This window comes from Telopea speciosissima, chromosome 7, assembly GCF_018873765.1.
Source record: "Telopea speciosissima isolate NSW1024214 ecotype Mountain lineage chromosome 7, Tspe_v1, whole genome shotgun sequence".
NCBI classification, from domain to species: domain Eukaryota; kingdom Viridiplantae; phylum Streptophyta; class Magnoliopsida; order Proteales; family Proteaceae; genus Telopea; species Telopea speciosissima.
In genome coordinates this window covers 54,343,237-54,369,524 of record NC_057922.1, presented here as the reverse complement: position 1 = coordinate 54,369,524, position 26,288 = coordinate 54,343,237, and the positions used below count along the sequence as shown (strand labels likewise).

At 39.3% G+C, this 26,288-nt stretch overlaps 1 protein-coding gene across 2 annotated transcripts; it reads left to right on the top strand.

Annotated features, from left to right (window-relative positions):
* Positions 1–345: 345 nt before the first annotated feature.
* LOC122668867 (protein SEMI-ROLLED LEAF 2-like) lies at positions 346–24,743 on the top strand. 2 transcript variants are annotated; one of them, XM_043865422.1, is made up of 20 exons: positions 346–365; positions 822–959; positions 1,908–1,982; positions 2,083–2,198; positions 10,836–10,950; positions 12,149–12,277; positions 12,411–12,458; positions 14,185–14,381; positions 14,533–14,729; positions 18,508–18,791; positions 18,904–19,053; positions 19,948–20,364; positions 20,489–20,638; positions 20,849–20,927; positions 21,018–21,142; positions 21,942–22,133; positions 22,236–22,376; positions 23,036–23,173; positions 23,974–24,180; positions 24,369–24,743. In XM_043865422.1, exons 2-20 carry the CDS (start codon positions 825–827, stop codon positions 24,489–24,491), a joined length of 3,018 nt encoding a protein of 1,005 aa, XP_043721357.1. In that variant the 5' UTR covers positions 346–365; positions 822–824; the 3' UTR covers positions 24,492–24,743. The 2 variants fall into 2 exon arrangements, with proteins under 2 accessions (XP_043721357.1, XP_043721356.1); XM_043865421.1 differs by lacking the exon at positions 346–365 and adding an exon at positions 507–546.
* The last annotated feature ends 1,545 nt before the right edge of the window (positions 24,744–26,288 follow it).

Sequence of the window (26,288 nt, the reverse complement as noted above, 5' to 3'; positions counted from 1 at the left end):
AAGCCCAATGCCCTACAAAATTCTCAGTTTTGGCTCTGTTCCGTGTCCAATGTCCAAACCAGTCACTTCTCTATTGAGTTTTAGAACACGTAGGAACAATTTGGAATGCCACCTGGATTTCCACTTTGATTCAAGATTGTTCTCCATTAAAATGGCTTTAGAAATTAGAATTTCTGTTTGAGAGTTTTAACTGATTTCTGCAATACAAGGTGACAACGGTACTACAGTAGAGAGTTCCACAATCCACCATTAAAGAAGATGAAGAAAAGGTACAGAAGAAGAATATAAAACAGCCGCTCACAGCCGGTTAAATTGAAGCCCGCCAAGACCATGAGAGCTTTTAAATTCCATAAACATAAAAAAAGGTTGGATTTTTGTTCCCTTCGAGTTCTGACAGGAAGCAGATTTATTTTTTCCAGTATAAAACTGACTCTATCTCGTGATCGATTTCTTCCATTCCACTTTTCCCACCCTCTCTTCTCCTCGTATATCGCGCCTGCTTCTCTTGGAAGGTTTTGCTAACTGAAGCTGCTTCTGCAGAGCAGAGTATGTTCTCCACTTCTCCTACATTTTTAATTGGGAGGAGATAGAAATTGTATACATTGAAGTGTTAAAACTTTTCTGCTTGAGGGTTTTTCCGGGGTGGTCATTTTTCTTGAGTTGCTGTTCGTACTTGGTTTTGCTTATTTAGTATTTAAGCTATATCGTTGTCGGTTCGGCATTTTGGGTTTTTGCTTGCTTTTGTTAACTTTCAAGTTCTGGAGGATCTAAGAGGAGTTCTTCCCGTTTCCAATTTTTTTTTTTTTTTAATATTTCTGCAGAGAATGGGTTTTATCTCCCGAAGAATTCTTCCTGTTTGCGGGAACATGTGTGTTTGCTGCCCTGCTTTCAGGTCGAGATCCAGGCAACCCGTCAAACGGTACAAGAAGCTGCTTGCTGAGATATTCCCCAAATCTCTTGTGAGTACTTACCAACTTCTTATTTGATCTTTTCTACGCTGTTTGTTTGTTTACGAATCAATATACCATGCTCTGGTTGTTGCACAATAAACGTGCGGCGTTTGGTTTTGTAATGTGAGATGTTGCCTAAGGTACTCGATTGATTCTCTTGCATTTGAACGAGCTAAATGGGATGCTAAAATCTACTTCTGGTTTGTTGGTTCAGATAGTGAACTATGTATCTGTTGCAGATATATCATTATTTTTATATTATTAGCATTATTATAAGAGTGATTTCCATACACCTACTACTACAACTACAGTTACTACCATTGTTTCAACTTCTTTGTCAGAATGAAATGCTTTCTACTCCACATGGAAATGACTGGCAAAAATTACTTTTATGTAATTGTGGCTGCTTTTTCTTTTGTGGGGCCCATTGTTTAGGCTAGCCTTTCCTTCACTCGGGAAAAATGTGAAATCAGTTAATGTTATCTGGTGCTTTAACTTTTTGAGCTTTAGCTAAATCTTTCAAACATGAGTGTGAAATGTAAGAAAGATGTTAGAGAATTCAATATGAGCTTGAGCCATTCAGTTGATGGTTAACTTATTGTATATGTTAAATGTTAAGATGAGCGGCTCTCTTGTCCTTGCCTATGTAACAAGAACACACCTATCAGTCATTCTATGGCTGTGTTCACACATGTTGCCTTTTGAAGAAAGCATATTATAGGTAGTGGCTAGAAGAGGAAAGCTGGATTCAGATGATTCCCTACATGAAGAACATAAGTAAGGTATACCAATACAGAAGTGTTTGGCTGTCGAGTTTGTAGGGTTACCATGTTGGATATCTTGTATCCTTCTTTGAAAGAGACACACGTCTCCTTAAATAGTGTTAATTAGTACAGAATAGTCGTAATTGTATATTTAAAATCCAGAAGAATAAAGTCTTGCTGCCTAATTTTGCAGGAAGGTGCTCCAAATGAACGGAAAATTGGTAAGTTATGTGAATATGCTGCCAAGAATCCCTTCCGTATTCCTAAGGTACTGCCCTCTTTCAACATAATTTAACCTCCTATGATTAATTAGTATAATTGGCTTCTACTTACTTGAAATTGTGTTGTTCTCCTTTTATTTGTTGTAGATTGCTAAGTATCTTGAACAAAGGTGCTCAAAAGAATTGCGGTCTGACCACATCAAATATATCAGTGTCATCATAGAAGCCTACCATAAGCTGCTTTGCATGTGCAAGGAGCAGATGTAAGTATACTCTTTTTCCCTTTCTTATTTTTTTTTTTGATTTTTTTAAGTTGGAAGTTAAAGAATGTAAAGAACAAGGAGAAAGATGGAGGAAGCAGGTTGAAGAAGATGGAGGAAGAGAAGAGAAGAGAAGAGAAGATGGTGGAATGTTGTGTGTTGGAGTATTGTCTCCACCACATCTATATTACTTCACTAATAATAAGAAAGAAATTACATACGCCTCCCTAGGGAGGTAAAAGGTACCAATTGGAGAGAAGTAAGCCCTTTGGTGAAGATGTCTGCCAATTGATCACTAGTCTTCACAAAAGGGATGCAAATGCAGCCAGAGTTTATCTTCTCCTTGATGAAGTGTCGGTCCACTTCGATGTGTTTGTTTTGCCATGTTGCACCGGGTTGTGAGCAATGCTTCTGGTGGCTTTGTTATCATAGTAGAGCCGCATATGTCCTTCAGTGTCAAACCCCAACTCTTGGACCATTCGTCGTAACCATATGAGTTCACAAACTCCATGAGCCATAGTCCTAAATTCTGCCTCTGCACTGGATCTAGCTACAACCGATTGTTTTTTGCTTCTCCATGTGACTAAGTTACCTCCCACAAATGTGCAATAACCAGATGTAGACCTTCTGTCTAAGATGCATCCAGCCCAATCGGCATCTGTGAAACCTTCTATTATCAAGTGATTGTGCTTGGCATACAATAGTCCTTTCCCTGGAGAGGACTTCAAGTATCTGAGAATGCGGTATACAACATCCAAATGTCCACTCTTAGGAGCATGCACAAATTGGCTCATCACTCCCAGTACATAAGAAATATTTGGGCGAGTCATAGACAGATAGATGGGCTTTCCCACTCGCCTGTCTTCTCCTAGTTTGTTGGTACTTCCCGACATCAACAAGAGAGGGACCACAATCTTCTCCTAGTTTCTGATTCTACTCAATAGAAGAATTTGCTATTTTGCAGCCCAACATGCTTGTCTTTTTCAATAAATCAAGAACAAACTTCCTTTGACATATGTTGATTCCTTTGTTGGATGTTGACACTTAAATTCCCAAGAAATACTTCAAGGGATCCAAATCTTTTATATCAAATTGTTGAGACAAGTAGGTCTTCAGCCTAGCTATCTCAGCTCTGTATCTCCAATCACTACAATGTCATCAACATAAACAATAAGAGTTGTGATGATAACATTAATTACCTTGCCGGCTAAATAGAGTGTGGTCAGCTTAATTCTGGGAATACTCATTCTTCAAAATAGTTTGTTTGAACCTCTCAAACCATGCCTTTGGCGACTGTTTGAGGCCATATAGTGCTTTCTTGAGAAGACACACTCTCCCTTCAGCTGAAGGAAGCTTGAAGTCGGGTGGGGTTTGCATGTACATTTCCTCTTTTAAGTCACCATGGAAGAAGACATTCTTCACATCTAACTGATACAATGGCCAATCTTTATTGGCCGCCAATGATAAGAAAACTCTTATAGAGTTGTGTTTAGCCACAGGAGCAAATGTCTTCGGGTAATTAATCTCATATGCCTGACTGTACCCTTTGGCTACCAACCTTGCCATGTACCTCTCAACCACACCATCAGATCGATACTTGATTGTGTAGATCCACCTGCATCCAACTGGTATACTCCCCTTGGGAAGATCTACCAATTTCCAAGTACTATTCTTTGCAAGAGCCATCATTTCCTTAGACATGACTTGCTTCCACTTTGGGTTAGACATAGCTTCAGTAACACTCTTGGGAATGGAAACAAAAGAGAGGGCAACAGTAAAGGCAATACCTGTAGGAGAGAGAGCATCATAAGAAATAAATTGGGCTATAGGATTAGTACAAACTCTGTGTCCCTTTCTAACAACAATAAGAAGGTCTAAATCAGAAGGCATGGAAGAATTGTCACCTGCATGAGGATGGTGGAGCTCAGGATGTGGACCCAAAGAGGACTCTTGGCAGGTCTTCTTCCTCCAGTAGCCACTTTTGTACACATTTAACTCCTTCGTATTGTTAGAACCAACACCTGATTGACTATCAATATCAACCACATCCACTTCTTTATGTTTACCAATGTCAAGCATAAAAGGAGAAATAGTTAGGCGAGAAAGAAAGGGAATATCATTAGCAACCTTTTCACTCCCACAATTCTCCCCCTGAAGAGGATGTTGATGAGCAGCAAAGAAGGGTACAAATTCAAGGAAGGTAACATCTTTGGAGAGGAGACAGTGACAGGAGGAAGGATGATAACACTTGTGGCCTTTGGTATTAGAAGAATATCCAAGAAAGAGGCATTTGAGAACCTTGGGGTTAAGTTTAGTCTGAGAAGATTTGTTAACATGAACATAACACATCCAATGATCTTGGGAGGAAGAGAGAAAGCAGGAACTTGAGGAGACAAGGTTTCCAAGGGAGATATTGGACCAAGAAGTTTTGTAGTTATGCGGTTGATGAAAAAGGAAGCTGTAAGAAGGGCATTAGACCAAAATGTCTTAGGAACATGCATGCCAAATAAAAGACTTTGAGTGACCTCCAATAAAGGCGATTTTTCCTCTCAGCTACCCCATTTTGTTGGGGTGTGTCAATACACGCTAGCTGATGGATAATGCCATTATCAGTAAAGAAGTTTTGGAGGCCACCAAACATGTACTCCCCCCTTTTATCAGAACGAGCAATTTTGATTTTAATTTTAAACTAAACAAGAATCATTTGATAAAAAATTTTAAATGCATCGTAGACATCACTCTTATGTTTCATCAGAACAGTCCAAGTAGTGCGGGAATAGTCATCAACAAAAGAAACAAAGTAGGGACAACAGAAAATAGAGGTAGTAGGAGATGGTCCCCAAACATCCGTATGCACAATGTGAAAAAGAACAATAGATCTATTACCCTGATACGGATAAGATGCGCGACAATGTTTGGCAAACATACATGGTTCACATTGAAAAACATGGGAAGAAGAAAAAAAAGAAAATAAATGAGGTAACTATTTCCTCATTACAACAAAAGATGGATGACCAAGACACCGATGCCATAACATTATAGAATCCACAAAACTACTATCACAACGTCCACACATATAGGATTGAGCTATGGGCAAAAAAAGGTGGTCGAGGTTCAAGAAGATAGAGCCTTTTCTCCTCACGTCCACTGTCAATAATCATTTTCGTCCCCAAATCCTGAAAAAGCCAGTGGGAAGGGAAACAAGTGACAGAGCAATTCAAGGATTTAGTTAGGTGACTCACAGACAACAGATTAATGGCAAAGTTAGGCACATGAACAGTGGAATCAAGAGAAATGGAAGATGTAATAGGAATACTGCCCTTACCAGAGATGGAGGAAAGGAAGCCATCAGCTATCCGACCTTATTCCTATTAGAATAAATGGAGTAGGAATCATAATATTGGGAAGTACCAGTCATGTGGTCAGTGGCACCAGAGTCAATGACCCAAGATGGGGCCGTAGTAGGGACGGATGTAGAGGCCTGCAAAGCTGAGGATGATGAGGAATCTGGCATTGTAGGTGTAGAAGATGGGTTGCTTCCAACTGTGACATGAAACTGCGAAATGCTGCAATGTCCTTCCTGGTGAGTACGCTGGAATCAACCTGTATGCTAGGTGGGTACTCTAGAGTATCAGTCTTAGTCATCATAGAATGTGCTCTAGCTCCCCTCTACAGCCACCACGTGCACCAGTAGATCCACCACGTGCACCAAGAGGACGGCCATGAAGAGTCCAACACCTCTCTCTAGTATGCCCAGGTCTCCCATAATGGTTGCATTTGGGCTTATCTCTGTCATCTCTACGGGGTGGGCCTTGGCCTTTGCCGCCAGCATGCCAATCTCTCTGGAAGCTAGAAGAAAGAGTAGATGGCTCAAGGGAGGATGCAGGTTCCATAGCTACCCTCCGAGTCTCCTCACTCTACAAATAACTGTACACCTCATCTAGGGATGGAAGAGATCTGCCTAGGATTTGTATATGGATGGGCTCATACTCCGGGTTCAAGCCACAAAGCAGAATAAGAACATGCTCTTTCTCAAGGGTGCGATAAACCTTTGCTTCATCTTATGGGCTGGATGGTTGAAGATCCCTATAATGATCATACTCTTCCCATAGACCAATGATAGTATTATAAAATTCAGAAATAGACTTATCCCCTTGGTTCATTGTAATGATCCTCTGGTGAAGTTGATACACCTTAGCCGAGTCACCAATGCGGTCAAAGGTTTTGGAAACACTATCCCAGGTGTCCTTGGCAGTTTCCTTTCTCATAAATCTTCTCCCAATCTCAGGCTTCATAGAGAAGATAAGCCAAGTCATAACCGTCGGGTTCTCTATCTCCCATTTTTGATATGCTGGGTCATCAAGAGTGGGGGTTTTGATGGTGCTTGTAACATACCCTAGTTTCCCCCTACTCCGGAGGGAAAGCTTCACCGAATGTGCCTAATCTAAGTAGTTGGTATTGTCTGCCTTTACAAGGGAAATTTGAGTGTTGGGGTTGTCGAAAAGCACCTGAGTAGGAGGAGCACTACTCGAAACAACCTTTGTTGAACCACTTTTCCCAGACATGATGTAAAATCAAGCTTGCAAAGTGGGGTGAACACTCAAAATTCAAATTGGAACTATAGTCTCAACCCAAATAGACTCAAAATAGCCTTTCAAACATTGATAATCACAGTCCAGCAATCAAACAAGGCAAACGTCTGAAAGAAAAGCAACTCCACCAAATCCTTTAAAGCATAGCTTCAATTATACAACCACTAGGAAGCTCAAACAATCATAAGGCACCAACTTCAAGGAAACCAAATGATGTAGATTCTGGCCAGAAGAAGAGACAAAGGACCAGGCCGCCCTTTGGGCCAGAGATGGACCAGCTAGAGTCAGCCCAGCAGGGGTCCAAGATGCCCCACGATTGTGACAAGAATCCCCCTTGACCAGTCAAAGATGCTCCCCAATTTTGAGAGGAAGATGCTCCGCGATTTTGCTAGGATCCTCCTTTGACCGGTCAGCTGGAGTTGGTGCACTTTAATAGTTTCCATATTTAATAGTTTCTAATTTGTGGCTGAAGTATAAAGCCAAGTTAATTTAGTGAACTTCTATTTAGTTAGGATTTAGTAGTTTCTATTTTAGATTAGCTTTTTTTTTTGGGAAGTTTCTATTCTATTGTAAGCTTGCCTAAGCTATTAGAGGCATCACATCTTAATGAAAGATGAGAATTTAGAGAAAAGAATCTCAGGCCAATTTACCCATCGAGTATGGGAATTTCTCCTGTGCTGCAACAGCTGAGATAGCTGTGGGTGAGAGGCCAAGGCTGAGAGAGCCATTCCCCTACCCTCTTCTTCTATCTTCTCTTCTTCCCCTCTTCATTACCTTACTCGAGCTCCTTTAGTGCTGCTACCACTGATCTGTGGCTGCAACAGTTACTGCTGCTGCTTCCCCTTACATCAACACAGGTGCTGAGAAGATCCATTGAAGATTGCTGTGCCACTGCACCCATTCGAGTGAGGCTGCTGCTGCCCCTGAGACTTGATTTCTGCTACAACATCAAGGCTGTGAAACTCCACTCCCCTTCATCTAAACCTGTAGAGTTTTGGAACATCATCTCACACTACCATCCCCTCCATTCGATTCCCACTTCTACCCCATTCCATTGGCTGGAATCCACCAAGAACACAAACCGTCTATTTCATTCCACCTCCATAACTTCACTTTCATCTATCAGAACTTCACCAAAATTGCAGCAAAGCCTCCTTTCAATAAGCCCTACGCTCGATCCAGCTTGGAGTCCAAGTGCAGTGCTGGTTTGCAAGTTTTCTCCAAACTTTCTAATTTGGGAGAATTGGCTAAAATTTGGAGTGCAGCCCCTCTTCAACCTTCTCTCCACTCTACCTGACTTTGGGGACTTTCTACAGGTTGGTTTGGTTTCCACACCTATTTCTTTTACTTTCTAATTTGGTGACCTACTGTTTCTGCTCATCCAAATCAGTCCCTGTTCTCAGGGTTTGCTGAGCATTCTCAGCCTTGCATTTGGCCCTAGTTACAGTCCCTTTTAAGTGGCTGAAAGTTGTGTTTGACCTGAATCCTAAGTCCTATTGTCGGACCTGGTTTGTACCCTGCTGTAGAGTTATTGCATTGTGGGTTAATTGGGGCTAGGTTACCCTAACCTGCCTTTACATTACCAAATTATCATAGAACCATTTCTCAGGTTAAACAGAGAAAAAAAGCTGGCGGTAACTTGAAAACAAGGGAAAAACTTAGTTGTGGAGCACCAACTCGTAGAAGTATGAAGCAAGACCATGGGAGGGGTAATGAACACCCTAGGGCGATCCAAAGGAGCCTAACTTCAGCTGCAACACTGGCCGCATGAAGGAGAGAGAAAAAAAATATTAAAATAGGCTGGCGGTAACATGGCCATGGCTGGATTTGCTTGAGATGAGCTTCAAATGCCTATTCCTTCAAAAGAGATGCTCTTTTGATGTCTCCATGGTCTTCATTCATGCTCCTTGCAAGATTTCTTCAAACACTTCACATAAGAATCCCTTCCTTGGAACCTCTTTGTAACCTAGGGTTCCAAAGAGAGAGAGAGATGAAGGAACAAGAAGGTATTTCAACTCTCAAACCAACAAAGTGCACTCTGATACCAAGTTTGAAGTTAAGGAATGTAAAGAACAAGGAGAAAGATGGAGGAAGAAGGTTGAAGAAGATGGATGAGAAGAAGAGAGGAGAAGAGAAGAGAAGATTTGGGAATGTTGTGTGTTGGAGTATTATCTCCATCACACCTATATTACTTCACTAGTAATAAGAAAGAAATTACATACACCTCCCTAGGGAGGTAAAAGGTAAAAAAAATTACAATATAAGGTAACTAGACAATAAACTAGTTCCTAAAGTATCCTTATTACATAAACTCTTAACATTTTACTCTACTTTTAGTTGTTGAATAGGGTTCTCTTGTTAGTAAATAAGTTTTTTTTGGAGTTAATTGTTCTAATGAAACTAGACTCCTTGTCCTCTATTCTTAGAACTTTTAAGAACTGGTGGTTCCATTTCTTGATCAAGGCAACTCAAGAAGTGAATTCAGTATCATTTGGTTGACCCAGATTTGGTATTATTTGAATATTCTCCTTGTTTGGAATTTATGGTGGAGTTTCAAGACTTCTTCTCTTTCACTTATGTTTTTACTATATTATTTGGGGAGTTTTTCTCCATAAATTCCTAGCAACCTTCATTTACTTATTTTAGTAGTCGGAAAATGGATCTATTTGCCATATGGGAATCATTCTCATTTTTTCAGGCCCCTTGGAACTTGGAAGAGCAGACTCCAATGCAGCAGAAGTTCAACCAGTAATCACAGTTTTTAGTAATCGGTATCAGTCCCGGCAGATACCGATCCGGATCACCCTGAATTGGGCCAGATCGAATGGATTTACCCCAGTTTTTCTTTAAAAAAGTCGGATGTTTTTTTAAAACTTTTGTAACTTTGGTTTGTACCGATCCACCGATACAAGATCACCTCGGAATCAGTATTGCCTTCTGCCGATTCCGATACGAATTGCCCGATTTGGGCGATCCAATACTGATTCCTCAAACCATGTCAGTAATACAGTGGGTTCAAAATTTTTAATTGTCAGCCTTGGATCCATCTTGTGATTTGAGGGTAGTACTCGGCACTGGTTATTACATGATTTCACAAAAGGAACAACTTCCTTGGAGATTAGCTTGTCTGATAATAAGGGAATATCTCATTTTCATGGAAACCAAGGTCAGCAAACTCCTTAGCAGACTGGCTTAGCTTAAGGGTGTCAATCGGTACGGTCTTGGAATTTGGTACAGTTTCGGTTCGGTGTAGGAGACAGAAAAGAGAAAACAAAAACATACTGTACCAAGAACCTGAATGCATTTTCGATACCAAAACCGTATCGAGTAGGTTAGGTTTCGGTGTGTTTTTATTCGGTTTCATAAACGGTTTCTTGTTTGGTTTGGTTTTTATACAGTTTCATAAACCATATCTCATGTATAATACATGAGATACACATATACAATATATATTGAGATACATAATTTATATTTACTATACATGTGTATACATGGTTCGGTTCGGGAATAGTTAATTCAGTATGGTACAGCTTGTACTGAACGGTTTTGCCTTAGATACCGAAACCGTACCAATTCTTATTTGGTTAGGTACGGTTTTAAACGGTCGGTTTTGATTCCAAAGTGACACCCTTAGCTTATCTAATAATAAGGGCTAGGCACCATTGTAAACAGTGGAATGTCTCATTTTCATGGAAACTGAGGTTTTCAAACTCCTTAGCAGACTTGTGAGCCAAGAGTGGATGAATAGACATACTTTGTTTATAGGGCAGGTCGGTGTGATGAATATGTGGTGAGCTGTGAGCAGAGTCTTTATTTTGGCATTCTGGTATATTCATGACCTCCTTATGGGTCCGATTAATTGAGTTTCGTGTATGCATGTATAGCTGGACACCTTTGCTTTTTTAGCCCTTATCTGTTATTCTATCCACACAAAAAAATAATAATAATAAAAAGGTGAGTTTGTTTCCATTCTTTTGTTGCTAGGCCATAATTGATGTCTTCGGCAATATTTTGAATATAATTCAAATGGATGTGTTTTGTTTTATAGGGCATACTTTTCTCTCAGCCTACTGAATGTGGTAGTTGAACTCTTGGATTACACAAAGCAAGACAGTGTTCGGATTCTTGGATGCAAAACCTTGACCAGATTCATTCGTAGTCAGGTGATTGTAGTATATTATTGACTTATTTATTCTGATAAGGTACTCAGGTGTCTTGCCATCACTTTCTTCACATTGTACAAACTGTTGAATTTTTTCAAGTCTTCCATGTAAATGTCTCAACCCCAAGGGGTTAGGTCATTTGGTAATGACGACACCTCATAATTAAAGGGTCATGGGTTCAACTCTCCTAGGGTCCTATCTATCAAAAAAAAAAAAGCTGCTAACAATATTTTGTTGAGAAATCGGGAAAATTTTCCGATTGGTGAAACATCCATTTAGTGAAAAAATAAAGGTTATTTTACAAATTTTCCACTGTTGGTAGACCATGTTATGGTAATCTGTTTGATTTATAGGATTTGAGGTTTTGTAGTTCTTCCTGGCAAAAGAGGAAAGTTAAAGAGATTGTGGTGTCAAAATAGTGTTTCCTGGTATGGAGGGAAGTGCAAAGATCAATCAAATGGAAAAAAAGAATGATATAAATATTGAACATTTAGCAGCATAATGGGCATTCTACACTTGTAGACATTCATGTTCATAATTGTTTATCCTCCGTGCTTTAAATTTCTTTTAACTGGAAATTTAATCAGAAAATTAAGGGCATAAGTGTGAAGTTTGAAAGGTTATTGAGCTTATCTCCCATTGTGATAAGCCAGCAACATAATGGAATTAATGATGGATTTTTCCTTGCCACAAAAATTGTAACCCCAATGCAAAAAAGCCAGGAGTTCTTGATCCCTAAATTTTATTTTTTTTTGGAGGGGGGGGGGGATCTGTGGTAGTTTACTAGTGTAGTGAATAATTCTCTTCAATCACTTGATCTGAATTCTGAAGAAGGGGAATTTGTTTGAGCACCTGACTAGATTTGAGATGGTTGGGTTGGGCATTTGTGCCAACACCTTGTGAGGTGCTTTCGTACTTGGAGAAGATGCCATCAACTTATGGATTTTATTTTTTGGCCTTAACAAAGTATTAAGCATCTGCATTTTTGTTTTATGTCTTGGGCATTGCTTTAAAAAAACATTTTTTTTGATATCTTATGTCCCAATCTTTTGAGTGTTGACTAGCTTTCATGTCTACCTTTTCTGATAAATGAACAATGCACAGGCTTCTTTTGTGATTTTACTTTCCTTTTTATTTTTTATGGTTACTTCATCCATATGCTTTATGCTGGTTCTATTTGTACCTTGTATATGAACAGGCTGATGGAACTTATGCCCACAACATTGAGAAATTGGTTCATAAAGTATGTTTGCTGGCACGTGAATCTGGGGAGGAATGTACGAAGTGCTGTTTGAGGGCATCAAGCTTGCAATGCCTTTCGGCAATGGTAGTTAGTGACCTTTTTTCACCCTTTATAATGTTTCTTGTTAGTGCATCATGATTTCTTCAGAAGAACAGTCACTTTTGTAATTCACCTCTGTTTAGTTCCCCATTGAGTCAATTGGTTTCTTGTGTTCCAGGTGTGGTTCATGGCAGAGTTCTCACACGTTCTTGATAATTTTGATGAGGTGAGTGTGTTTCTAAAGCCTAACTTTGTTGGCAATTGTATCCAGTGTTTTATGACTTATTTCGTGGCATACAATTATTTTAGAAACACCAATTTGATTAGAAGTTAGAAGCTGAACATGGAAACCAGGTCAAAGTTAGAAGCATCAATTTGAAAATGTTTCGATAGAAGAATGATTAGGGGTAACAGTAGATACTTTCCGCTATATAAGAAAGTAGTTTCTTCTGAAATAACTGAGAGGTGGAGCTCTGAACATGGAAACCAGGTCAAAGTTAGAAGCACCAATTTGAAAATGTTTTGATAGAGGAATGATTAGGGGCAGCAGTAGATACTTTTCGCTATAAGAAAGTAGCTTCTTCTGAATAACTGAGAGGTGGAGCTCATATCTTGTTTCTTAGGTTTGTGAATCCAATACTCCGCAACTATTGTCAGATTTTTGACATTTTACTCATATTGATGCAAGTACGTCGTGGTGTGGGTTTAGTTAGTCAGTTTGGGAACGGCAATAGAATGGGTACGGATACGTAGGGCAATTAAATGGATTAGACGGCAATAATACTTTTAAAAAATCTGGCACAATAAAACGTGTATGGCAATGATATGGTACGTGTTTAATACGCGTTTAACACGTTTATTTTAAAACCAAAAGTATGGGTTTATATTTACATGTAATACTCATTATTGGGATTTCAAGTCAAAGAGAGTTTAAAGTTGCAACCAATCTTATGATAAATAATAATGCATAGGAAATATATTTCTACATAGTCACACATGGGAGAGGACCCTAAATGTGTCCAAACTCCAAATCTACCCAAAATGACTCGATTATGTTAAATTTTGTTAAAAATAAATAAAATAAAAGGCTGCATTGAGCACAACGATCAAAGCCACCGAAAATTTCATCTTTTATTTCTTATTCTTTATTGGCAAAAGTAGTTCTATCCATTGTGCAATAAGGGCTCTCTTTTTCAAAGATTTTTCTGAAATCTCAAGGAAGCTCTGCAATATGAAGCAAAACGCAGAAAATTCCTGAGAATGGGGGAAGGGAAGAAGGGTCTGAAAAAAGAAGATCTTCCATTTTTCCGCTCTGCAAGGAGCTTGGAGAAAAGTTGAAGATGAAACTTTTTCTCTCTCTCTCTCTCTGTCTCTCTGAGCTCTGAAGAAGAAGGTGGTGACTGGTGAGACAGGCAGCACCGGCGAGGTCCAAGAATGGTTCTCCGATGGTGAGATCCAGGAGCCTTTTTTTTCACCCAATAATACAGAATACACATGACATACGCGCATACAGGTTCTTATAAAAAGTGCAACTTTTTCCGTATCTATTGAACAATTTGTAAAAAACGTTTTATTGAATAATACATATGGAACACGATTATGCATGTATAATACGCAAACTTATTAAGGGTGTGGGTGTGTCTCGATTCAGTTTTATTAGATCAGTGCACTTGGTATGTAACCATATGACGCTATCCGTGTGACTGTCTGACAACAACAAATGTGTACATTTTAGTTACATGCAATCAACAGTTTGTAAGCCCGTAGCAAGTCATGATTAAATTGCGTGTCTATGTATGTATGCAAGTCAGATAATCTGCCATGTCTCTCTACTTGCAAATATACTTCCAATTTAAGCTACTGTTTACATCTCCAAAATGTTGGCCGTAGAAATTTATTTGGGTTCCTCAATCATGGATTTCTTTTGATTTAAGAAAATATACTTTGTGCAGATTGTGCATGTCACACTGGATAACTATGAACCAGATATAAATCTTGTGGATGATGATCAAAGGGGGGAGCCTCATCACAATTGGGTTGACGAAGTTGTTAGATGTGAAGCAAGGGGTGGTGCAGGTGTTGGTAGTGATCTCATCCTGAGCTACATCAGGCCAAGACGAGAAAAGAAAGATTGCACTCTATTGACTAGGTAATTATGAGCAAAAATGGGGATTCTTCAGTATCGTATTCTTGATTTGTGATGCATTTGACTCATGAGAATTTTTTTCTTTCCTTTCCGCCAAAGAGAAGAACATCATGTGGTGGACTGTGGTTAATACATTGGTTTACTTGCACTACAGAGAAGAGATTGAAAATCCAAAAATATGGGCTCAAATTTGTGTCCAGAAGATGGCTGAATTGGCCAAGGAGAGTACAACAATGCGTTGGGTTTTGGATCCAATGTTCATTTACTTTGATAAAGGGAAACATTGGGTTCCTCAGCAAGGATTAGCTATGGTTGTTCTGTCTGATATGTGCTACTTTGTGGAGACTGCAGGTATTTTGGTGCCTTTCCTTCTCTCTCTCTAGCAAAAACTTATTTTTTTGTTATATTTGATGTGTGGTATCGATATTTTTCCCTGTTGGATAATGTACAATAATAACAAATGATTTATAATTAGGCCTCCAATGTGAAATTCTTCATGATTTGTTTTTTCAGTAAGCTGTTTATTGAGGATACAATATCAAACTTGATTTCATGTCTTCTCTCTCTCTCTCTCTCTCCTTTTTGATAATAACAAATTTTGAGAGGCAAGCTATGCAAACCTTCATATCTTCTCTTTAATTGCTATGGAACTTTTGTCTTCAAGTCATTAACCATCATGTAGCTACTTTTTGGACCTCATCAGTGCCACGACTTCTAGTTTACCACACTTTTTCATGATAAAAATGGGCATTCCATTTAATTACTGTGACAGAAGCTCACATGAAACAATTGTGACAACTGGCAACCTTATCAAGACTTTTGTACCATCTCTTTCAACAAGCTTAAGTTGGTGGTTGACTCTCTTGTTAGTGACAAGCAAATCGGCTTTCATTTCTGGCAGGAATATCACTTATAATGTCCTCTGCAATGAGCTCGTCTGAGGCTTCGACAGAAAATCCCATTCCCTTGCCGCCCTCATGAAGATCGAAATCCAAAAAGCTTTTGACTTTCTAAGGTGGGATTCATTTCTAAAGTCTTGCTTAAGATGGCCTTTCCTCCAGTTTTTGTCAATTGGATCTATCAATGCATTTCTTCTCCGTTCCTTCTGGACTGTCCCCTCTCTCCATTCATCTCTCCTTAGCCCTTGAAGTCCCATCCAGAAGTCTTCGGTCTTGTATGGATCAACAACTTATCTCTCCCATCCCTAAGTGTTAGGATCTTAAGCTATAGCCCTTGAGAATATTGTTTCGATTGGACCATTACGTTGTGTTTGCACCATTTTGAGAGGTTGTCTCTCTTGTTCTTAGCAGGGGTCTGATGTTTACAAGGCTAGGCTGTTTGAGAAGACTCGGTTCTCCGTAGGATGTCTTCCGGTCAAGTACTTGGGTTATGATTCTGGGCTGGTTGACAACTCAACATTGTACTCCTATGTTAGAAGTTATGCGTAAGAGACTCCAACTTTGGAAAGGCAAGCTACTCTCCTATGCTGGTCGCCTGGAATTGATCAGATCTATCCTTTATTCGTGTTTTATCCTTGGAAAGGATCTGAGTCCTCCAAATTCCTCCACCCCATCGGCTGGGCTGCGGTTTGTCTTCCCAAGGATGTGGGATGTCTTGGCTTGAGAAGAATCACAGAGGTTAATTCAGCTGTTATTCTTAAACCAAACTGGAAGCTTGTCGTTGAGAAGAAAAGTATTTGGGTTGACTAGGTCTTTGGTCTTCTTCACAATGATTCTATCTGGATTGTTCCTATTACAGATGCTTCTTGGGTCTGGTGCAAGGTTCTGAAGATTAGGCTTATTGTTCTTGGGGCCATTTCCTTCCAATTGATGATGGTGCCTCTACCTTACTTTGGCTTGATCATTGGCACCCTATGGGTGTTCTCCTTCATTCAGTTGGTGCTAGAGCCATTTACAGTTTAGGATTTAGTAAGCAGTACATGGTTGCAGATGACATTCAACAACAACAAATTCAGCCTTATCCCAACTTAATGGGGTTGGCCATGGATCCAACAAAACAAAGTAAGGAAAGTTGAGGTCTAAACAAAAAAGGGGAATGAAGAGATGGGAAGAGGGATGGGAAATGAGATGAGAAATGAAAAATGAATAATGACAAATGAAAGATGGAAAATAAAAAGAAAATGAAAGATGAAAGTAAGAGAAAAGAGGCACAGCACAGCACAGCAAGTCAGGACTTAGGAGAATCTCAGCTAATAGGGGTCTGCTACATTGACCTTTGCCCTCCAATAGGCTCTGTCTGAGGTCATACTTGGTACAAGACCTAGACTATGCATGCCCTTCCTCACAACTTCTCATATGGTCATTTTAGGCTTGCCGCTAGCTCTTTTAGCTCCTCCAATCGGAATCATATTACTCCTCATTACTGAGGTGTCCCTAAGCCTTCGTTGAACATGACCATACAACCTCAAACGGCTCTCTCGGAGCTTGTCATTGATTGGGGCAACTCCCAAGTCAGCTCTAATACAATCATTCCTTAGTTTATACTTCCCAGTTTTTCCACACATCCATCTTAACATCCTCATCTCTGCTACACATAGCTTCTCAATATGACACTTCTTAATTGCCCAACATTCTACCCCATACACCATGGCTGGTTGTACAATAGTCCTATAGAACTTTCCTTTAAGCTTTAAAGGAATATGTTGGTCACACCTCTCTACATCATCCATCTCATTTTAATTCTCTGTGAAACATCATCCTCTATGTCACCTTCTTTATTTATGATTGGCCTTAGATTTTTAAAATAGTCACTTTGCAGTATCTCTTTTTCCTCAATTTGTACCCTGTCAGTATCCATCATAGTGTGACTAAAATTACACATCATATACTCCATATTCGTTCTACTAATTAGCCATGACAATTGGGCCCCCTGATTACCGACGTCATTAGCCATGACAATTTGGCTCCCTGCCTTCTTCTTCTACCTTGTTATCTGCCATCTAGAATGCCTTGCCTTCCATTCTTGAAAGGCCTCATGGTAAGGGAGATAATGTAGTTTGGTCTGCATCTTCTTTGGGCCTATTTAACTCCAAAGCGCTTGGGACCTCATTAGATCTTCTGGCCCTTTGTCCCCTTGGCACAAGTAGGTTTGGTTTAAAAACCACATCCCTCATCATAACTTCATTGTTTGATGGGCTCTTTCCAACTGCTCCCAACGGAGTCCTTTCTCATTCATCATTAGATTCCGGCCTCCTCATCCTGCTGTCTCTGTTGGAATGCTCTGGAAGATGTGGACCACCTCGTCTTCGCTTATCTCTTGGCCCTCCCTTCTCTTCAATTTGGAAAGGGTTCCTAGCGAAATGCTGGCAGAGGACTCAGAGGAGTCTTCCTTTCACTAGGGAATGGATCTGGGTGGATATGTCCATTGCCTGTAAGTCAATCTGTGATGTGGTGAGTAAGCTTGCCTTTGGTGCCGCAATTAATAATATCTGGATAGAGCGCAATCTTAGAAAATGGTCCTTCAGCTCCAGATCCTTCCAACAGATTTGGAACTTTATCACTTTTTATGTCAAAAGCAAGCTCTTTGGTCTCCTCTCGGCGTGTTTATTCCCCGAGGAACAGGCTTATTTCTGTGTCCTAGGGCCTTCCCCTCTCCTTACTGAAGGCCTCTGCCTCCTCTCCCTAAGGATTGGGTTTGCTTTCTGTTGTATTGTAAGCTTTGTAATGTTTTTTTTCATCTTCCCCATTTCTAGGGCCCTTTTATATTTCTTTCTCCTTTTGGTAATGAATTTTTTAATCACAAAAAAAAAAAAAAAAAGTGGTCCAAATATATAATTATCTGCCCAGCGTTCATACAGTGGGGTTAAGCATTTGGTTTTCTGGGGCTGCTTGGTCGTCTCACCTAGTAATTTTCATATTCGAGGCTTTGATTTTTTTTTGTTCGACCGCATCTATAATTCTCTATGTAGTAATTTTCATATTCGAGGCTTTGATTTTTTTTCGTTCGTCCACATCTATAATTCTCTATGTTTATTTGTCTCACATATCATGTTTATAAATCTCTGGATCCGATTCTTCCCCCCCTCTCAAAATAATCCTTTGTTTTCTGAAACTGATATATTTGTATATTTTTACTCCTCTTTGGTTGTATGGCCATTGTCTACTTGTAGGAAATGAGCAATTGGTTCTATCTGCTGTCATTCGACATCTGGACCACAAAAATGTTGCACATGATCTGCGACTTAAATCTGATATCATTCAGATTGCTACTGCTTTGGCTCGACAACTCAGAACACGAGCCATAGTCTCTGAGATTGGGATTTTCAGTGATCTATGCAGGCATTTGAGGAAGTCTCTTCAGGCAACAGTTGAGTTAGTAGGACAGCAAGAGTCAGACTTGAACATTTCACTCCAAACTTCCATTGAAGACTGCTTATTAGAAATTGCTAAAGGAGTGAGTGCTATGCATATCCATTGCGTGCTTTTGTTTTTGTGGGTATTCCTAATTTTTTTTTCTTGGGTTTTGTTGTGCCAAATAATCTATTTTATGAGTTGGTTTCTGCTAGATTGATGATGCTCGGCCACTGCTTGATTTGATGGCAATAACACTGGAGAAGCTTCCACCTGCGGGTGTTGTTGCAAGGGCAACCATTTGGTCATTGTTTATTCTGGCTCATGTAATTTCTGTAGCATCTGTGGCCTCATATCCAAAGCTGGTAAAATGTGTTCAATCTCCTTTTGCTTTTCTTCTTAATTTGATATTCTGCATTTCTGCTGCCTCAATATGATTTTCTTTCTCTCCGTGAATGATAACATCGCTTTTTAAAACTGAACTGAGTGTTGGACCACTTTGTCTGATGGTTTGCAGTCTTGCTCGAATGGTCCAGACGATCCAATATTAATTATAGATAGAGTTTTGCTACATACTTATGAACAATATTTTTATAAGCAAGCTATCCCTTACAATAACAATAACAACATCCAAGCCTTATCCCAACTTTGTTTCTCAAAATATTACTAGATCTAAGAGATAGCTTGCTTATAAAAATAATTCTCATGCTATATAACTCACCTGTTTTTGGGTGAGTTCTTGTGGAATTATATGTTATAAGAGAGAATTTCTGTGTGGAAGGTTCTATCAGAAAACATTTACAGCATTCAACATGGTGATTTCAGTACTGGCTTGCAAACTGGGTGGTTTTGCGTTCAAGTTTACCAGTAGAATCTACTACAACAACAAAAACTCAGCCTTATCCCAACTAAATGGGGTCGGCTACATGGATCCTTGCAAAGACAAAAGATTAATAATTGCCGAGAGCAACTATAATAAAATTTTTAATGCTAATGATTAGGATAGTAAAAGTGTCATGGCAGATCCTTTTACTGTTTCTAATGGTCTGGGTGATATGAATTATTGGCTTGACAGTCAGTTGATCGTCAACTGTTTTACAAGTACTTTTGGCCCTTGGACTAGTACAGACAGCCTTGGTCTGGCGGTCAACAGTCCAGCTCTTGTCTGTGAATTCACTGCATGGTACAGTAATTTATTTTGAGGTTAACAGCATTTTTCTAGTTCTCTTCTAACCACTATGTTCTTTTTGTTTCTGTAGGTCTTCCCAGAAGCACTTCTCCTCCAACTTTTGAAAACAATGATGCATCCAGATATTGAAGCTCGTGTTGGAGCTCACCAGATATTTGCTGTTATCCTTGTTCCATCCTTCAACAATCACAGACATGACTTAGCATTTTTACAATCTGGTAGTCTATATGAACCAAGAAAGTGGCACTCCAAAACTGCATCGCCGTTTGCTTCTGCTGCTGCCTTACTTGAGAAGCTTCGCAAGGAGAAGGACAGTGTTATGGTAGAAATGCATGGGAATCATAATCAAAATGACTGTAAGGATACAGAATCTGGTGAAGAAGAATGGAAACAGGGCTGGGCCCGCAAAAACTCCGCCAACTTTTACAAGATGATGAGCTGTTCTATTATTGAAAGGTCAACTGGGCCAGCTTGCTTAGCAGAGGCAGTAAGTGCATTAGTTGCTAGGGAGTCTTCATGAGTGCATTATGTTATTTGGGATGTAGCACACTTCTTTTCCCTGCATTTCAAGCAATAACCATTATCTTTCCTTCCACTTCTCTAATATGCAGGAGCCAAAAATTATTAAACTAAGTGAGGACCAAACAGCACAGTTGCTTTCTGGTTTCTGGATACAAGCCAATCTTACAGATAATTTGCCTTCAAATTTTGAGGCTATAGCTCATTCTTTCAGCTTAACTCTTATTGCTTCACACTTTAAGGTGAGAGCTCACTAGAATGTGGAAGTGTGATATTTGTGCCGAAATTTGTCCTGAAGTATTCAATATGCTTGAATTCATTTTTTCAGCAGTCAGTATTGTGTATAATGAAAACCACTGCACTACATTCTAATTTTTTGCTTAGTATCTACAACCAAACTCTTTCCTCCATGCCAGGTTTTCTTAATTTTCTCAAAATTTGTGATGTTGCAGAGCACCAATCACAACCTTCTTGTCCGCTTCTTTCAGCTTCCAATTTCTCTCCGAAATATATCTCTGGATCCTTCTAATGGTATTGTAATTCAAAATCTCGTAAAGCACAAAAGGAAAACCTCTTGAACTTGAAAGAGTTAAATTTTTCTTTCTATGATCTAATTGGCAGGACTGTTGCTACCTTCATGCCAGAGGTCACTTTTTACGTTAGCTTCAGGAATGTTGATGTTTGCGGCCAAGATATATAATGTTCCTGATCTGAATGATTTGCTTAAGTCTGTGGTTTGTGATCATGTAAGTTTTCTTGACCTAGTTTGCTTCCTGTAAATATAACTTAGCAGGGAGCATGATGGAACTCAGTCCTTATCCACCTTAATTAATTTTTTCCCCGCCAGGAAGAGAAGGATATTATGAATAAGGCAAAGTACTAGCATAGAAAAATGTAAAAGCAATGGTGTGGAGGTTGTTGGCCCCAGGAAAACCTTTAGTATAAAACCCAAGGAGTGAGGACCACTATACATGGCTGTCTATGGACAACTTGTTTGGCTAATCATCCACGTGAGATTTTGTCTAGGCCTCGGAGTACTTGAGAATGAGATGTTCACGAGAAATATATTAAATAAATTATTATTGAATGGCCATCTCTCAAGCATCAAGCTTTCATGGACTTTTACTCCTTGATGCGAGCCCTGCCATGAGTATGGTTAGGTCTTCTAATTTTTCCCAACACATTCCCTATTCATGTTTATTGGCTGTAGTGAGATGTTTTCGGGGCTTCAGTAAGGTCTGTAACTAGCTTGAGTTATTCTAAAAATACTCCTAATCCCGATCCTATGAACATCTTTTTCAGTTATAAATTCTCACATTTCCCACACACCTTTGAGGGGGTTCTGATCAACCGCATGGTGTGACAATTTCTATGTCAAATGTCCATGGTACAGTACAGTTTTCTAAGTGTCAATCCAACCATTTGTTTTCATAATTTCTACTACACTAATGTGCACATTTAGAGTTACCAAACTTTTGGAGACCTTGGAGTCATCCAATGTTTTATTTTCACTCATCCTTAATTATAACGTTCTTACAAAACCAGGTGGACCCTTTTTTGGGCATTGGTGATGACTTTCAATTGTATATAAAGCCTCAGACAGATGTGAAGGAATATGGATCTGCTGCTGACCATCAAGCTGCTAGCTCTTTGCTCTCTAAATTAAGGGAGGCTGTTCATGAATCTGAGAAGGTTATACTGGACATCTTAGTCGGAAGCCTTTCTAGGGCCACTGAGGTATGCCATTCCTTTTGCTGGACCGGACTCTGCAAAACCTTTTGACCTCTTTGTGTGTTTGAAACTGAGGTTACACATTATTTTTTTTTGGTTCTTGTAAAGCTGGATGCTGAAGATGTGGGGAGGCAATTGTCATTAGCATTTACACCTGATGATGCCATCTTGTTTGGTCCACAATCTCTTCTTGACTGGAACCACCTTCAGACAATTGCTCTTTCAAACGAATCACTTTCTTTTGATGGGGTATGCGTTATTATCTTATATTATCACTTTAATTTGTAACTTCTGATGTAGCTACTTAACCTGAATTAAAGTTAGCCTGCTTCTGTTAGTGCTATCTTGCTTCAGATTTATATTTCCCCAAATGCCTGAAATTTTTTCCCACATTATTGAAGTTCTTGTTCCCTCATTTTAAGGCGTTGAGTAAATGTAGATAAAATCTTTTAAATATGCCTATTTCCACCCAAAAAAGAAGAAAAAGAATTCAAATGGAGTTGCAGTTCAAGCCTTTGAATCTCCAAGACTTCATGCACGTGCCCACAATTAGGGTTGGAGATACTAGACTCAACCTGCTAACTGGACCCATTAATTCTACATTGTTAGGCCCGTAGCTTGTATACCATATAAGAGCCCAAGCATGACCTGATTTTTGCGAGCATCCCCACAAGCTGATCCAACCATGACCAACTTTGATCCAATACTTTCCGACCTGATTAGTAAATAGGTTGGGTCCTTAGATGTTATTATTGTCAGCAGTCAACCCAACCCAATTCATTGCTACAAGTGTATACCCTCCCCTGCACACATCACTATTGCTGACATAGAGAGATGCTGATGTATCACAATAGCATAATAAGTACATTAGCATTATGATATTGATGGGTATTGTCTTACTGTTGCAGGATTTCCAAGCAAACTCTTTGGTTGAGGATGATGTGATAAGTGAATCATCCGTTGCTGATGCCTCCCGTTTCATTCCCAAAGTGCCTATGTCGCCATCCTTGTCCCTTGTTATCAGTGTTGGACAGCTGCTAGAATCAGTTATTACCTTTCTATTTCCTAGCATGTATATAGATACTTGCATAAATAACCATTTAATTAGATGATACTTCAAATGGTTCATGACACTCCTTACTTTCCAGGTCATTCCAGTCATACTGGATGACCTGGAAACCTGGCTCCCAAGTGTACCACGTCTATTCCATGTCTTCCATGAGGATGGGGGGAGGGTACAGGAGGTGCCCCAGTGGAGCGGTTAAAAAATATAGTGGAAGATAAATAACTTCCATTCTTATCTTTTGTGATCTTTTTATACCTATCTTATAGATATGCATGAGTAAACATGAATTATTAAAGAAATCATTTCTCTAGAAAATATAGAAATTGCTTCACAACATTTGGCGTCTTGGTTTCCTCTGATCTTGAACCTGGTTGTGCATTGAACCTAGATGGTAGTCTTACTGGCTGGTTGAGTCATTACTGGGTTGAACCACCCTGTTGGCTCTGGAAGTCCAGTCTTTTCTCAAGCTGACATGATATGATTATACTGAACCAAAGATCTGCTATCCACTCAGTCCTCTTATTGGGCTGTCTCACTAAATGGCTTTTCTGGTCTAGGTTTTGAAGTGTTGAATGATCTATATGTGTAGCCCATACTTTATGATTTTATGGTTTGGCATGCATATGTGGCAGGAATGCATATCATGTCGTGCTTGCCTGCAATTGTTTAGCCATTTATTTCTTTAACCCAAGGACATGGCTTTTGCATGCCAACTATCTGCTACTGTTGGTTTGCATTCTGTTTTTTATGCATTTACTGACCTGTTTTTTGTGGGATCAGGCACTTGAAGTGGCTGGCCAAGTGGCTGGCACATCTGTCTCAACTTCGCCCATCCCATACAGCATGATGGCTAGTCAATGTGAGGCCCTAGGCACAGGTTCCAGGATGAAGTTGTCTAGTTGGTTGGCCCGTGAAACACATGACTCAAGACCAGTGGATCAGCTGTCCTTGGACTTCGCTGCAAATGGCATTTCTGCCATACATAAGGTGAGTTCTACTCAAATTGTCAGTGTCTGTTGGACCATGATTCATGACAAGGTGGTTGTACCGAATAAAGGCAGCAGTTAATAACAAACACTTACAATCCATGGAAACTTTGTTCTGATCTTTCCAGTAATTTTAGATATGGATGGTTTCATTTTCTGATTTGATTTGATGATTTCTATTTCACACAGATAAGCAATGATGATGAGCAAATTCTAAGTGTATTGCCGACTGAGCCTTGGTCGGTTCTGAGATTGCCTCCTGCCAGCCCATTTGACAACTTCCTAAAAGCAGCTGGATGTCAAGGAAAGTAGCTACCACCTCCTGTCACCAATCTGTGTGCATGTGTACTTGTAAAGATGTAGATTTGCTGGTCACCAAGGACTTTGTGGCATTTCCATTACTAGAGAAGAGCACAGCAATTTCTAGGATATGCAATGCATCTCTTTTAGTTGCATCAAGTGTGTGATAACAGATTTCCGCTTATACCTTCCTGAACTCATGCTTTGCTCATAGCTTTGAAATGCAGTAAAATGCATCTACAAGAGTAGGTTAACCAAAGCAAATCTCATATATACCAAATGGCAGGTTGGATGGGGCTGAAAATTTGTGGATGGATAGACACCCCAAGCTCACATATCAATTTTCAGCCCAAATGGAGCTTGTCAAGTGGCCGAAAAGAAAATTGAAAATTATGTGAATATCAAAGGGGTGTATGGACCACCAAGGAGCATATGAACATACATAGGTGGATAAATGATTGAATTTGAGTAAAATTTGACTCCTGTCTAATCCAGATAATTTCCCAAGTTCTTAAGGCAGCTGGGCATGTTAAACAGTAAGCTTACATGATTTGTTCAGACCAGGAAACCAATTCACCCTCCTGGATGTTAAGAGGGAAAAAAATAAAAAATAAAAAAAGGAGGGTTAGAAATTATTTGATACCTTAAGGAGTTTCAATAAGAAAATCTCTTTAAGATAATAGCGGAAGTGCGGAGGCATTGAGAGTAAATTTCTCTTCTGCAGAAATCGCCACTAAGGTACAAACCAGGAGGGCTTAAGGAACAACCCAAGTTGAAGAAATTGAACTGAAACTGCAATTGGGTTTATTTTCAAGGGTCAAGTTGGCAGGTCTAGACTATATTTGAATTTCCAGCAAACATGTATGGAACTCCATTCTCTTCAACCTTGGTAAAAAATTATCTTCCATCCTAGAAGCAAGGACATTTCAACTCTTGAACGAAGTTTCTGCAGTTCTGACTCGAGAATATATAGAATTCCAGCTTTCCCAATATCAACACTCACATTTTACAGGGTTTTAGATGTTTACTGAGATCCTCATATTCCAATAGGTTTCTAAGAGCCACTGAAAACACAAGATACTCTGTTTTGTACTCCTCCAAGACACAAACATGATGCGGGGGAGGGTGCTCTTGGTTGTTGTAGTTATTGTTGCTGATATGATAAAATTTTGTTAGGTAATTGACAGATGCGCCAAAAGCTCGGAGCTGATGGAATGAGTTAAATCAAGTCCTTTAATCTATCTTATACTTAGCTAGTCAATCTAGCGTCCATATATTAGAGTGGGCCCATTAGGCACATAACAAATTTGAACTTAATATTATACATATGGTTAATGGAGATAGTTACCTGGTGAGTATTGCTGCATTACTCTTCCATATGGTATAACTAAGTTTGGAAAATATAGAATTTATATTGCAAACCTCTCGGGGTTTTTTTTTTTTTTTTGGAGGGGGGGGTTGTTAAAAAAAAACATTGTTCCTAATATCAATTTTTTGATTGAATTCTCTTACCAAAAAAAAAATATTTTTTGAGTGAATTCCTATCATCGATATTTGTTGAGAATAGAGGGAACAAAAACGATAATTATATGAGGGTGCTTTTTTTGACAGTGAGGGGAAAGAAAATCTCTTCATTCTGAAGTGTCTATACTCAAGTAGAAGGCTGTACATTAGCTGTGATGATTGATTCACATGTCCTATATTTTTTTTTTTTAATGAGAAAAAGAAAGTTTATAAACAAATAGAACCAAAACTGAACTGTCAAATACAAAAGATAATTTGTTCATCTGGGTTTGTTTAGACAGATTA

Bases quoted from the DNA above. Each gene is read 5' to 3' on its own strand.
- LOC122668867 (XM_043865422.1), top strand. From the start codon at position 825: ATGGGTTTTATCTCCCGAAGAATTCTTCCTGTTTGCGGGAACATGTGT. The intron at 10,951-12,148 runs GTGATTGTAGTA...GTATATGAACAG, and splicing joins CCAGATTCATTCGTAGTCAG to GCTGATGGAACTTATGCCCA. The intron at 22,377-23,035 runs GTATGCGTTATT...TTACTGTTGCAG, and splicing joins AATCACTTTCTTTTGATGGG to GATTTCCAAGCAAACTCTTT.